Source organism: Hyperolius riggenbachi, chromosome 2 (assembly GCF_040937935.1).
Source record: "Hyperolius riggenbachi isolate aHypRig1 chromosome 2, aHypRig1.pri, whole genome shotgun sequence".
NCBI lineage: Eukaryota > Metazoa > Chordata > Amphibia > Anura > Hyperoliidae > Hyperolius > Hyperolius riggenbachi.
The window spans coordinates 309,177,421-309,192,283 of record NC_090647.1 but is presented as its reverse complement, the minus strand read 5'-3'; the positions used below and the strand labels follow the sequence as shown (position 1 = coordinate 309,192,283).

The following is a 14,863-nucleotide window of genomic DNA, read 5'->3' as shown; positions in this document are numbered from 1 at the left end:
AAATTGAGCAATCATTGGTCAATCAAAATTGCTAGTGTGTACTAGCCTTAAGATCAAGCTGGAGATAAGGCAAGAGATAACTTGCCACCACACAGTGAAAGTTATCTTATCTCTTCATTCCTTAAGTTACCTCCTCTGTAGTTCTTTTCACATGCAGTTAATTAACAGCCTGTCTTTAACTTTAGAATTCTGGAGTTATTTTAAGGATTGAAGAGTTAAAAGGACCCCAAGCAGTGCAGAAACTATGGAAATATGCATATAATTTTAAAGCTCTCTTTCTCCTCTTTCCAATGATGTATAAACTGCCACCCTACGCCTTTTAGTTTTGGCTATTTTCACGATTGAAATTGCAGCGGCCACGATTTCGATCGCGAAAATAGAGAAAACTTAAAGGCGTAGGGCGACGATTTAGGGGTCGTCAGAAAGAGGAGAAAGAGAGCTTTAAAATGATATCCATCTTTCCATAGTTACATTGTATTACACAGGGCGACTTTTTCTCAAAGTCAGCAGCTCCATTCAGCAGAAAAAGTCGCCCTGTGTAATACAATGTAACTATGGAAAGATGGATATCATTTTAAAGCTCTCTTTCTCTTTCTGGCGGCCCCTAAATCGTCGCCCTAAGCCTTTTAGTTTTCTCTATTTTCGCGATCGAAATCGCGGCAGCGGCAATTTCAATCGTGAAAATAGCGAAAACTAAAAGGCGTAGGTTTATATATCATTGGAAAGAGGAGAAAGAGAGCTTTAAAATTATATGCATCTTCCCATAGTTTCTGCACTGCTCGGAGTCCCTTTAACTTAAAGACAGAAGAAAAAAACTTTAGGTTTGCCTGAGGTAAAATGTTTGCTGAATACGACATGCCTCATCACCATGGTGATCACTCTAGAAATGTTATTAAAAACAGGAGATAAGCTTAGTGAATTGAGGCCTATGTCTACCAATACTGTACTATGTACCAGTGCCTATATTTTCCATATACCATTGTCTGTATTTCTCTGTACCTCATGTTTTGTTCTTACTCTGTACAGCACCACAGAATATGTTGATGCTTTTATAAATCAATAATACTAATAAAGCTTATGGAACAGGCCTAAGATTTATTAACAGTAAACCTTTGTTGAAATCAATGTTAAGAACACATAATTTAGCAGAAGATGCTAAGCTATCATCTGCTATCTTCTTATATTTTAGAGGTTGCATAGATCACTGAGGGCCCATTCACACTAGAAGCGCTTTTCAGAGCATTTTGCGATTGATTCGCGGTTTTTAAAAATTGCATTCATTAAAAATCACTGTGATTTTTCCACGATTTTTACCGCGACTCTACGGAAAGTGAATGGGAGCGATTTTAAAAAACGCTAATCAATCGCAAAACACTCAGAAAAGCGCTTCTAGTGTGAATGGGCCCTTTAAAGGAGTTATCAGGCAAATAAAAGAAAATAAGTGCTACTTACCGGGGGCTTCCTCCAGCCCCAAGCTCCCAGCATGTCCCTCGCCGCAGCTCTCCCTTCAGCCGTTCGCCGCAGCTCAGTCATGGTCCCTGGCGATGTCAGGGCGTCCTCCAGGTCGGCCTGTACTGCGCCTGCGCGAGTGGCGCTGTCAATCACCGCCACGTGGGCCGGAGCAGTACAGGCCAACCTGTACTTTTGATCTGTTTCAAACCAGGGGTATTGCAAGGCTACTTCAAATAAGTTTGAGACAGAACTTTCTGTCAGTGGACAGTATGTTTCACTCCACAATGTCTCAATATACTTAGTTTCATTTGTTCCATGCACAGTCACAAAGCACCAGTTGCCAGACACAGCAGGGCAACCCCAAAACCTAACAAAATCTTGCCCATATTCCACAGTACATTTTGTGTCCTTTTTCTTTGAAAGCCTATGGAAGGGGTTGGCTACAGTCCTATGGACAAGAACTGTTGTCACAGAAAGTCAATCTATTTGGAATGATCTAATTGCCATTGCCAGTAACATACTTGTCTACAATTTCCTGATCTTCTCAGACCACTCTCTCCTTAGCTTTCTCTGGTCCATGTTCAGTGTGGGACATGTAAAGCTACTAAATAATGAAGCGATTACTTTTCTTCATTTAAATAGGCCAAATGACTGATTGCACATTTGGAGATATTTGATACTAATAAAAGAAAAGCATGTTTCAATGAGCAGTAAGTTGGATTCCTCCACAACTGTATATCTCTCACTCTTTTTAACAGAGCTACTGGAAGTGTTTCTGGGACATAAATGGGAAAGTGGAGAAAAGAAAAAACATTGTGATTTTGGGAGAAAGAACATACAATGTATGCATTCACATTGTTTGGTTCCTTGTTATCTTATTTCAAATATCTTTGTTTTTTTAGAACATAAAATAACAGTTTAAGAGTTAGATAACAAGAGTTGTCAATTATAACAATTCAAGAAAACACGGAAATGGGTTAGTTATACAACAGTTTAGCCATGGTTACAAAAACAGGGATAGCAATAGTCGAGGTCAGTGTTACAAAAGGTTCTATCGAGAAGTCAACAAAAAACTTGGGTATTAAAAATTGCACCCAGATTTCCCCGAAGAGAAATGAGGTACGGAGATGGTGTCTACAATGTCTAGATATCCAAGTCAAATAAGGTTTAGAGGGTACCTGATAAGATTAACCAAAGTTATGACTAATGTCTGCAGAATATAATCAGAGGAGGTTCCTTTATTTTACATTTGGCATCTTTATTGCTTTGCAGAAGTACATCAGAGACAGCATTTGTCAAATGGGGAAGGACATGCATATTCTAAGAATGATTTCAGCAGGGAATCTTGACACTTAAAGAATGTAATTAATTAGCCACATTAGCCAATTTCTGTTCAACTCTCCCAACACTCAATTTCTTTCATAGGGTTATAGAGTGTGCTCTAGGTTAACTTTTCTTCTTGGTGTACTGATTGTTCAATTCCTTCTATCGTTCCCAGTATGGTGTGAGGAATTTAGTTTACCTTTAACCTTTTACCTTTAGTTAACCTTTAGTTAGAGTATGCATAGCTCCACTTATGGAAATGACTGTCTCAGGCATCATTTGCCTGTAAATGATCACTTTTAGAGCATTAAAGAGAACCCGAGGTGTGTTTTAAGAATGTCATCTGCATACAGAGGCTGGATCTGCCTATACAGCCCAGCCTCTGTTGCTATCCCAAACCCCACTAAGGTCCCCCTGCACTCTGCAATCCCTCATCAATCACAGCCGTGTGGTGAGGTTGTATTTACATCTGTAGTGTCAGTCTCAGCTGCTCCCCCGCCTCCTGCATAGCTCCGGTCCCTGCCCCCGTCCCTTCCCTCCAATCAGCAGGGAGGGAAGGGATGCGGGCGGGGACTGGAGTTCTGCAGGAGGCGGGGAGAGCAGCAGACTGACACTAGAGATAAACACAGCCAGCTCTGACAAGCTGTTTGTCAGCAGCGTGGCTGTGATTTATGGAGGGATTGCAGAGTGCAGGGGGACCTTAGGGGGGTTTGGGATAGCAACAGAGGCTGGGCTGTATAGGCAGATCCAGCCTCTGTATGCAGATAATATTCTTCAAACCCACCTCGGGTTCTCTTTAAAGAAATTACTGGGACTCTCCATTTTTCAGGAAATCTCATTGTGCCAGCTGTAGGGATGATCACAGATAAGCAAATTTTTCCTAGTTGATCTAAATTTATGCAAATGTATGCAGCTTTAAAATGGACCAATCAGTTTAAACCTAGGTTTAACTTGATTGGTCCATTTTCAAACTGCATACATTTGCATAATTTCAGAACAATTTGCATATTATTGATCATCCCTACCCAGCTGTACCTACTAGTACAGGTTTAATGGTGACGTACATTTTGGATTACTTCTGGGTCATGTATTTTTTTTATTTTTTTTTTACAAATTCATGTTGACCTTGCTTAATGTCAGTGAATACCCAATCAATGGGTTGATGTTATTTAGGGCTCACCTATAGGTAAGTAATACACAAACAATTCTGGAGTGGCACACCTTACCCGAAATGTTGGGTGCTGAACCTTGGGTGCTAAGCCACATCACCCCAATAACAATAGTAGTAAATAGATTTAGACCAGTACACTGCCATCGCAATGCAGTGGCAATGAATGTATGCCTGCACTTTTCTGAGAAGAGGACCCTCCGAGGCCCCGAAACAATTGTCAAGCTTGTGCTGACTGATGCAATAAAACTGCATTGTGACGACAGTATGCTGGCCTAAATCTATTTGCTGTAGGTAAGTTAAAGGCAAAAATCTATGAAGAAGGAAGGTAAGGGAGTTGGGCACATCACTTGGTTCTTCTTATGAAGGCTTAAAGTGTACAAAAAGTGAAAACAAAAATATTGAGAGAGCTTCTTCATGATAGCAGTTCAATGAAGTAATCCCTCTGACCTCTCAGTGGGTACTCTTGCTGCCCAAGTTAAATTGTAGGCATAACTCTTCTGATGCCTTCCTGCGGCCTCTGCTCAAATGCAGAAATCAGACCATGGTCAAAAGTGGTAGGTGGCAAGGTCATGATTGTCAAACCTTTAGTCCTGTACCTCAATGGAGTATCGATTGAAGCTCACAGAGAGATAATTTTGACAAGGAGCCAACAAGGAGAGGTAACTAAGCTTACTAGTATTGCAATCTTAAGATTTGCAAACAGTAAGTAACTATTTCTAAAAGACTGGTTATTCATAATATTGAAAAAGTTAATCAAAAACGAGTCCCTCACTTGATTGCTTTTGATCAAAACTCGATCGGAGATATACATTATAGTGAAATCAAAATCGCGTGGTGCAATAAAGCCAAACAATAGCTACTCCCTAGCCAATTTCTAATCTGGGAGATATCGAGTGGGTGCCCATTGCAGAATATAGGGAATCTTACTGTTTTGGGGGCTTTCTGTAGAAGAGTTCAGGTCTGTTTTAAGTGTATTTTGGGCTGGGTATACTCTTTGATGCCTTTGTGCAATTGGTAAGGCAACACAATAAGAGTAAAATTGGTAGGCTGAGTCTACTGTTTGATGCCCCCATGCCATTGGTAGGCACCAAGAGAGCACGGTAAGAGTAACTTATTGCAGTGTTAATTCAATAAAACGAACACCATAGACACAAACAATATATCATTGATGGGCTTAATTATATGGCTTCAGACTTGATTGATACTGTTTGGGGAATATGGCTTAAAGGAGGACCCCAGAACAGGAAGCAGAGAGATATTTCTCCTTTGGGAACACAGCAAAAGCAAAATAATTCTAATTATTTTACAGTCTATCTAAAGCTAAAAGAATCCCCAACTTAAGTTGGGGTTTAACCATTACTAGAGGCAAAGCCTAACTGTTCTTCCAAAATATCCTAAAACCTTCAGAAACGGGGAAAAAAGTATTGCTTGCCTGTATAGCATATTCTATTTCCCAGCATTGCAGGTCCAGTTCAATCTGCTCAGAATCCAGTGTTCTGCGTTCATTTGGAATGGTATATTCACTTTTTTTTTTTTTTGTTTAAACCTTTCTTTGTTTCAAATTCTATTTTATTGTGCATCAACGTAGAAAAGCTTTAACAGCCAACATTTTCAATCTTACAAAGATAATGCATTGAAAAAAAGAACATCATAACAATAATGTAATGTCACGTATATAAAATCAATGATTTAATCATTTCTTATGGCTGAACACACTTTGTCTTACAGTTATGAATGATATTATCACTACTATGTTTAACAAGAAGTTCATGGAAGAACTATTTAAACCACAAGAACTGTACTCCAAAAAGGCTCTCCGAACTGTGTTTGATCGTTTGGCCCATGCTTCTATCATGAGACTCAACCAAGCCAGTATGGACAAGGTATTTTACTAGTCATGTTCTACAGAAGTGTTTCAAATATTTGTTGAAGTCATGCAGAGTTTAAGGAGCATCAAAGGGTATGGTGCATAGTGGACAATTTGTAAAAAACAAAAAAAAACCTTGGTGTTTTAATTACGGTATATCAGTTAGTCCCTCTATCATGTTGAGTTCTTGAGGCTTCCCCAATTCTCCTTTACCCCTTCACTTTTGTCCGGATCTCTCTTCTTCTTTGCTGCTGAGCTCTCCTCTTTGTGCAAGCACGGCCACACTGTACAGGTGCCAGTAGGGTTCGCGCTATATAATATATAATGTATGTGTAAGAAATGCTGATAATTAAATGTTCTAGATCAGGCCTGGGCAAACTTTGTGTGGACCGCAGGCCGCATTTGTAACATTCCTGGCCAACCCCTGCTAATCGCCATGATCATGGCAATTCGAGGAATGAGGAAGGTATTAGAGGAAGAGGAATGTGGTCACGATGTGCAGTAAGGTCCTGAGAAGTGGGTGGAAGTAAGTAGGGTCCCGGGAGTGTGGCATGGGAAGCCTCTGGAGGAGTCCTCTCTTTGGGTAAGTATTTGATTTTTGACCTGAGGTTCACCAACTTTCAAATCCCTAGAGTCAATCGCTGGACCAGTTGTAAAACAGAGTTTAAATAATAGGATCTCATGGTGAATATCTACACCAGCCTTTCTCGACCTTTTTACCCTGGAGGAACCCTGCAAATAACTTTTTGATCTCTAGGAACCCCTGCATTTATTTTGCAGAGGGCATGGTCTTTAAAAGTAGGTGAGGCTGTTTATTTCATTGCTGCTATTACACTGTCCTTAGTTATGTCTCCTTATTCTAGTGCTTTTTATAAATGTGCCCATTATTATTCTGACCCCCAATTTAGTGCTTCTTTTTACAGTACCCCCTATTATAATGTACTCCACCCACGATTAGGGAAAATGCCAAGGAACCCCTGCAGAGTACTCAGGGAACCCTGGTTGAAAAAGCCTTATCATCACAATCTATACTTCAATGCATGTATGGAATCTGTACTGAAGTGTTCTTCCAGTTTTGGAAATTCTTGTGGTGCCCATACATGGTACAATGTTTTATTTTTTGGGGGGATTAGATAATCGAATATAAAGTTTTTGTTTTTTTTGTTTTTTTTCCCAACATGTTTGATTGGATTTTAATTGAAAAATACTGGATATATTGTACCATGTATAGGCACCATTAGCTAGATTCAAATAATTTTTAATAACTTTAACATACACAAACAATTCTGTAGCCTGGTGTAGGTATATTCCTTTATTATTATTTTTTTTTAAAAAGAACAATAACTTTCACGTTTACAGTTGGCAGTGTGCATTCAGGCAGGCAGTGTTCCTTGGCATGTGACAAACACAGATTTGACTGTCATACCGCCAGATGGTAAAGTGTGATTTATCACTCTGGTTAACTTGTTTCCACTGCTGTACAGTCCAATAGTGGTGTGCATTATATCATTCCAGCTGACAGTGGTATTGCACATGGTGATCTTAGCCTAATCTGCAGCTGCTTAGCCATAGCAACCCAGCTAAGCATGCTCCACAATAAACAGCTCTTCTGCTGTTGTTTACTAATGCACTTTATAACTCTGTAGCGTACTGGAATAGAGGTAGGGGTTTTGCAAGGATGTTGGAAGATCCTGGGCACCAGGAAATATGCCCTTTGAAGTGTGTTAGGCTTAACGTTCAGCATGGTCATGATGGGTTATGGGTGGCTCTCAATGTACATGAACCTAGAAGTGGTGTAAATATAGTGAGCCTCCCCAGCAAAACTTTTGGGGAAGCCTCCTCTCCCCCCTTAAATAAAAAATAAGGCCCTGATTACCATACAAACAGCCACATGAGACATAACAAAATAGACATTTTACACAAAACTAGGTCTTAGATTATATTTACGCAGGCAGGTCTTCCACACAACAAGTAAGAAGCGTATTCCCCTAAAACAAACAATTCAGCGATGTGTGCACCAATCAACATAAAAGGGCAGAGTTTATGGCTCAACAGAAAATCACCAGATTTCATTACTAATAATATTTAGGCAGCAAACGCACCCAAAATCACGTTTGGGCAGAGATCCTATTCAAATAATAATTAGGCAGAGTTTGGCCTCACTTCACTAAGCTTATCTCCTGTCTTTAACCACTTGCCGACCGCGCACTCATACCGCGCGTCGGCAAAGTGGCAGCTGCAGGAACAGACGCAGTTCTGCATCGCCGGCTGCAGGCTAATTAATCAGGAAGCAGCCGCTCACGCGAGCGGCTGCTTCCTGTCAATTCACGGTGGGGGGCTCCGTGAATAGCCTGCGGGCCGCCGATCGCGGCTCGCAGGCTAAATGTAAACACAAGCGGAAATAATCCGCTTTGTTTACATTCGTACAACGCTGCTAACAGTAGCAGCGTTGTACCAGATCAGCGATCCCCGGCCAATCAGCGGCCGGGGATCGCTGTCACATGACAGACAGGAGCCTGTTAGAGGCTGCACAGGACAGATCCGTTCCTGTGCAGCCTCGGATCTCCGGGGAAGGGAGGGAGGGGGGGAATTTCACCGCGGAGGGGGGCTTTGAGGTGCCCCCCCCCGCAACACCCAGGCAGGCAGGAGCGATCAGACCCCCCCCAGCACATCATCCCCCTAGTGGGGAAAAAAGGGGGGCGATCTGGTCGCTCTGCCTGCACCCTGATCTGTGCTGGGGGCTGCACAGCCCACCCAGCACAGATCAGCTAAAACAGCGCTGGGGGGGGTAAAGGGTGGGTCCTCAAGTGGTTAATAACGTTTCTAGAGTTATCACCATGGTGATAAGGCATGTAGTATTCAGGAAACATTTTACCTTAGGCAAACCTAAAGTTAACTCTTCTGCTTTTAAGTTAAGGTGAGATCTCTAAAGTTAACTCTTCAATCCTTAAAATACTCCAGAATTCTAAAGTTAAAGACAGGCGTTTAATTAACTGCGTGTGAAAATAACTACAGAGGAGGTAACTTAACTGCAGAGGACGTAACTTAAGGAATGAAGAGATAAGATCACTCTCTCACTGAAAACTTCTCCCTACACCTTAATTAGGCAAGATCGATGTGTGGTTGTAATGCTGGGTACACACGTTACGTTTTTTTAGTGTGATTTAGCCACCCGATCGTTTTTTCACACTCGGTTTCGCACTCGATTCTCTTATCTATATTCGTTTTTCTTATCTTTTTTCATTCACCGATATGAGAAATCAAGCGCGGAAACGATCGGGAGCAATATCGGACATGATGGATTTTATCTATCTGATCCATCCATCTATCGCGCGAAAAAACGTAACGTGTGTACCCAGCATTAGTTTTCTCTTGCCTTTATTATCTCCAGCATGATCTTAGTGAAGTGAGGCCTTTATCACTAAATACTTTTTGGACAGAGTTTACTCCTAAATCCTTTTTAAGAAGATTGCTACCTCCAAAATCCTGGTGTCAGTACTCAGTGGGTACCTTTTAAAGGGAACCTAAACTGAGAAGGATATGGATTTTTCCTTTTAAAATAATACCAATTGCCTGACTCTCCTGCTGACTCTGTGTCTCTAATACCTTTTAACCCTTAACAAGCATGCAGTTCGGGTGCTCTGACTGAAGTCAGACTGGATTAGCTGCATGCTTGTTTCAGGTCTGTGACTCAACCACTACTGCAGGGAAGAGATCACCAGGACTGCCAGGCAACTGGTTTTGTTTAAAAGGAAACATCCATAACCCGCTCAGTTAAGGTTCCCTTTAAATAAAAACCCAGTACTCACCTTTAAGGTACTGCTCATCCTGCAGCCTGGCTCCATGTGACAGTCAGTGTTCAGCAGGTCCAGCAGTGAATCTCCAGTGTGGTGTCAGTCTGGCCAGGTGATGTGATTGAAGCACATATTGCTCCACTTCAGCAGAGACTGTAATTTATAGGAAGAATTGGCAGGCGGTTGACTGCCACTCTCCTCCAGCCGGTATATACAAGATCTTGAGTAGGACCATTTAGTCTTAGAGAGGGATTGGACTGTTAAAGAGGAACTCCAGCCTAAACAAACATACTGTCATTAAGTTACATTAGTTATGTTAATTAAAATAGATAGGTAATATAATCTCTTACCCACACTGTTTTTTAAAAGAACAGGCAAATGTTTGATTTCATGATGGCAGCCATCTTTTTGGTTGAAAGGAGGTGACAGGGAGCATGAGACACAGTTCCAACTGTCCTGTGTCCTGAGCACCTCTCCCAGTTGCTAGGCAACGTGAATAACAACAGAGGAAATCCCACCATGCTCTGCACAGCATCAGGGAAAAAAGCCCGGGCCTTTTTTCTTTGATGGGTGGAGTTTAGCTAAAAATGATGCTTTGGTAAGAAAAACAACGTTCTGATGCTGTGAAACTGTTAAACAAACACCAAGCCTTTTCAGTTCTGCTGAGTAGATTTTTAGTCCGGAGGTTCACTTTAACTTTTGGGGTGTGACGCACAGGCAGTTGACGGGTCCACTACTTGTTATCTGTCTGTAGGTTAGGTCCAGGAGTCGAACCCACAACCTTGTATATGGGAAGCAGGAGCAGTGCATTTACACTTCTCAACTGTGAGCTCCTGTGGCTCAACCTGGTGATTGCAAGCAACTTCATGTGTTCTCCACAGATGGAGATATTGCACTTGACCCATGCATGTAGGTCTGAATAAGGGCCGGAGCTACCATAGGAAAAAATGGGCAATTGCCGCAGGCCCCCGGAGCCTGTAGGGGCCCCCAAGGTGTCCCGCCACCATCTTAGCTGTTGCTCCCCAGGGACTCTGCAGAGTCTGTTAAGTTGGGAGGTGATTGGGGGAGGGTCAGTAGCCAGCTCAGGGGCCCAGGAGGGAGATTTGGCTGTAACAAAGGGCCTCTAATGACGTCTTTTGGGGGGCCCACAGGCTAATTTTTCCCTAGGGGCCAATTGTTACTTGAACCGGCCTTGATGGGTGACAGTAAGGGCTTGTTCACGCTAAGGGCGTTTTCGGGATTTTCTTAAGCAGCTGCGATTTTGAAAATCATCCTAAAAGCGCTTGTGCGATGATTCCCTATGAGAGTGTTCACATCTGAGTGGTTCGATTATGATCCGCTCACCAAAGCACTGCCTGTACCATTTTCGGGGTGCTTTGCCTCAATGGAAGGTATAGGGAAATAGCAAAACGCTTGAAAAAACGCTTTGTATAGCGATTTCCTCAGCGCTTTCACTAATAAATACATTGTATCTATTCATTTGCGAGTGAAAGAGGGTGCAACAGAATCGCTCTGCAAAAGTGCTTAGAAAAGCGCTTTATAAAAAAAATTGTACTGCGGAGGTAAGCGCTGTGAGGCGATAAAAAAATTGCGCAATAAATTGCAAAAGGCTGGCGTCACCGATTTTTGATTTTAGATGTGAACAAGGCCTAATTCCTGAGATATTACATGCAGGAACCAGTCCTTGTCTCCACCACTGACATACTTGTTATGATTGCCACCATTTGATTTAATTGCACAGCAACTGAATATAATGGAGTACTGCCAACCATGTGGCTTAACTGTGGCATGTTGGCCCTTAATTTAACACATACATGTACACTCAACCTGGCAAATAACTGATATCTCCATGATCACAAGATAATGATTCTTTAAAAATCATTGACCTCTTTAATTGGTTCCTTTCTATCCCAAATGTTTGTCTTAAAGTAAATGGGAACCGCTTAAAAAAAATAAAGCAGATACTTAAAGGAATACTATCAATACCCAAGTGTTCTAAAATGACAACGTACAAATGATGTCTAAGTAGCTGTGTAAACATTTCCTACTTTTCATGTTAAATATCAGAGGCAAAAGCTTTAATTCATTGTGTGTAGGATTTAGCTCTATTGGGACAAATCATTCGCAAAGGGGTGTCTGTTTCAATGCACAGCCGGTGTTGTTTTTTGCATATCAGACTACAGAGTATTCTTCCCTGAAAGCAAAAAAAGTATGAAAAGCTGTGGTATCACAGTTACATGTTTAAAACAAGTTACATTTCCTTTGCTCTCTTGCAGACAGCTCAGAAATGTGCAGCTTCTGAGAGCTTTCCCTCACACGGAGTTACACACAGTTAACTGATACACTATGAGGGAACCACCCCCCCCTCCCCTCATTGTTCACTCTCCCATCAGAAATGAGCAGACTGCTGTCAGTTCAGAAAGGAATTTGTTATAGTAAGCAAAAGAGATAAGCAAATGAAATGTATACATCATTATTTACCAGCAATTCACTTCTCTCAAACTCGGCTTACAAAACACATTAATCGATAGTGTCTCTTTAAGGAGAGGGAAGGCTCTGGGTTCTATAGAGCCTTCTGGCTACTCTCTCGGTCCCCGTTCCAGTGCTGGCTCCCCTGGTAGCAGTATTCAACCAAACTGGTCAATTACTGCTCCCTCTGCCGCCGAAAGAGGCTTCGGGAGCCCGAGTGCTCCCGAAGGCAAGCAACTCTTACTGTGCCTGCCCGAGCATGCTCGCTCCCACGCTCATGCAGGCACAGTACAGAGCCGCCCGTCTTCGGGAACACTCGGCTTCTTAAGTCTTCTGAAGCCTCCTCCGGCAGGGGATTCAAATGGGGGAGCCAGAGCTGCAACAAGGGCATTGTGAGAGGAGCGGGAAAGCTCTATAGGACCCAGAGCCTTCTCTCTCCTTAGGTAAGTATCTAGTTCATTTTCATTTTTTTTTTATTACTATTAGTTTTAAGTATATTGAATATGACTTTATGCAGCTATAATTAATGTATGTGACTGAAATACAGTTGCAGCATGGAAACATTTAGGCCTGGTTCACACATAAATCTACACATTTCCGGTCCAGTACTGTCCGATCCTGTCAGTTTTCTATCAGTTTTACTTGACTGGACCGGAAATGTACACCTTTTTATGTTTGAACACACCCATAGAAACACTTATAAAGCTGATGCCAACTGTCAAAAACGGACAGGACTGGACACCTTTTGATGTGTGAACCAAGCCTTAGTGGAAAAAAGAAGTATTGCATCTTTTGTATTTCCTGCAAGAGCAATGACAAAGTCCTGCATAGCTCAAATGTATTATGGATTTGTTTTTGCAATTATACAGTCTTCACGTAGGTATGTTGTTCAGAGGTTTCCTAGTTGGGCTCGACTTTGTTGCTGTGAAAGAACGCGGAAAAGCCGCTGCGTGTGCTGATAGCAAGGCGGCTGATTCCGCGTCCGGCGCAACGGTTTGCACGCGGAAGTGTGCGTCTGATAATCTGAAAGAACGCGGAAAAGCCGCTGCATGTATGGACAGCAAGGCGGCTGGTTCCGCATCCAGCGTGGCGGGTTGCACGCAGCAGCGTGCATCTGGTGTGGCTGAGTCTGTTAGTGCACATAGGTTCAGAAATACGCGCGCGCGCGCTGAGAGGCAGAACTTTTATGATGGCCAAGGAGGGATCAGCTGACCTCAGAGCTGGTAACCATTGGTTCATCACTTAGGGGTGGTGCCAGAGAGCGCTGCTCTATATATAGTTACTGCTGACCACTCACAAGTTGTCTGCCGTTGCGAACACTACGTGGAAGTACTCAGACCTTAGTCAGATCCAACAGTGTGTTTGAACCAGGAGGACCTGGGAATTCACACTGAGCCAGATTACTTATATTGTTATCATTCTGTTATACTTCAGACTAGTTCCAGGGTGTAGAGACCACGGACCTCACACCCAAGACTAGGGAACTTGTGTTATTATTCTGTTATACTTCAGACTAGCTCCAGGGTGTAGAGACCACAGACCTCACACCCAAGACTAGGCATTGTTTAAAATTTGTTATGACCTATTGCTTTCCTGACTATTCCTCTGCTCTCTGATTCGGTACTATGCATATCTGATATTCCGTTGCCAACCCCTGCCTGTCTTGGATACCGAATCAGCTTTCTGTCTTTGTAATTTGTCTGTCCGTGTGTTGCCGACCTGGCTTGCCCGACCTCGAGAGCGATCTCTCCCCTTAAGAGATGGTCTCCAGATCTGTCAGTGACATCCACCTTCAGGTGTCACTCACTCTCTGGTCCCTCCTACCTTCAGCCTGACTCCACCCCTTGGAGAGTCTCAGGCTGCTGGGAGGTTTCTGTACTCTCTAAGAGCAGTATTGCCCATACTGCCTAAAATCACCTGCTCAGCAGGTGCGTTACTCAAAGTCATACTGTTACACCAAACACTCACGATTACATACAGGTGTCCAGAGGTTAGTACTATATCTGTATTATTGGTGATTCTGCAGATCATCCATAATCAGGTATATATCTGCATTCTTGGTGATACTGCAGATCACCAATAATCAGATTCTCTCTGTGTGCTGACACCGATCGTTACATTTGCCCAATGCAATTTTGGGCTGCAAGGAAGACTGCTCTGGTCACAGCAGAGACTATACTATTCCAGTGTGTATACCGGTAATATATCCCTGAAGATAGATACAGTACATCATCAAAAGTAGAACAGTGAATGAACTAGGCATTTCTGTAACCACAGTTTACATACCAGTAACAGGAAATGTTTTAGTGTTTGATGTATGTGTTAAATGATGCTATGTAGAATTGAAACGTGCTTAGTTATACTTTATATTTCAATTACATCTGATGTTTTGTTTTATTTTAGCTGTATGACTTGATGACTATGGCCTTCAAGTATCAAGTGTTGTTGTGTCCTCGTCCCAAGGACATCTTATTAGTAACTTTTAACCACATGGATGCTATCAAAGACTTTATTCGGGATTCTCCAAGCATTCTGAATCAAGTGGATGAAACTTTTCGTCAGCTGATTGAAGTAAGATAATGCATATTCACTTTTGAAAGCAGAAAAGAACCAACCCCATTAATGAACGTACTGGCTACGTAACTGAAACTTTACGTTAGAAGAGAGAGTGCCTAGTATGAAACTGGCATGTATGGAGTATTGTAACACTCTCAGTACATGAAATGGACAACTTGTAATGCAAGTGGCTTTAGCGAAATTTGGGTGCCACCATTGGCACCTACATCA

General features: G+C 42.3%; 1 protein-coding gene across 2 annotated transcripts in view; it reads left to right on the top strand.

Moving 5' to 3' along the window:
• The window catches only part of OSCP1 (organic solute carrier partner 1), a 39,548-nt gene that overhangs the window by 13,080 nt on the left and 11,605 nt on the right, over positions 1 to 14,863 (top strand). For both annotated transcript variants that reach the window (XM_068269058.1, XM_068269059.1), the window contains 2 exons: positions 5,675 to 5,829; positions 14,480 to 14,647. In XM_068269058.1, coding sequence (XP_068125159.1) covers positions 5,675 to 5,829; positions 14,480 to 14,647 — 323 coding nt within the window. The remainder of the gene's footprint in view (positions 1 to 5,674; positions 5,830 to 14,479; positions 14,648 to 14,863) is intronic.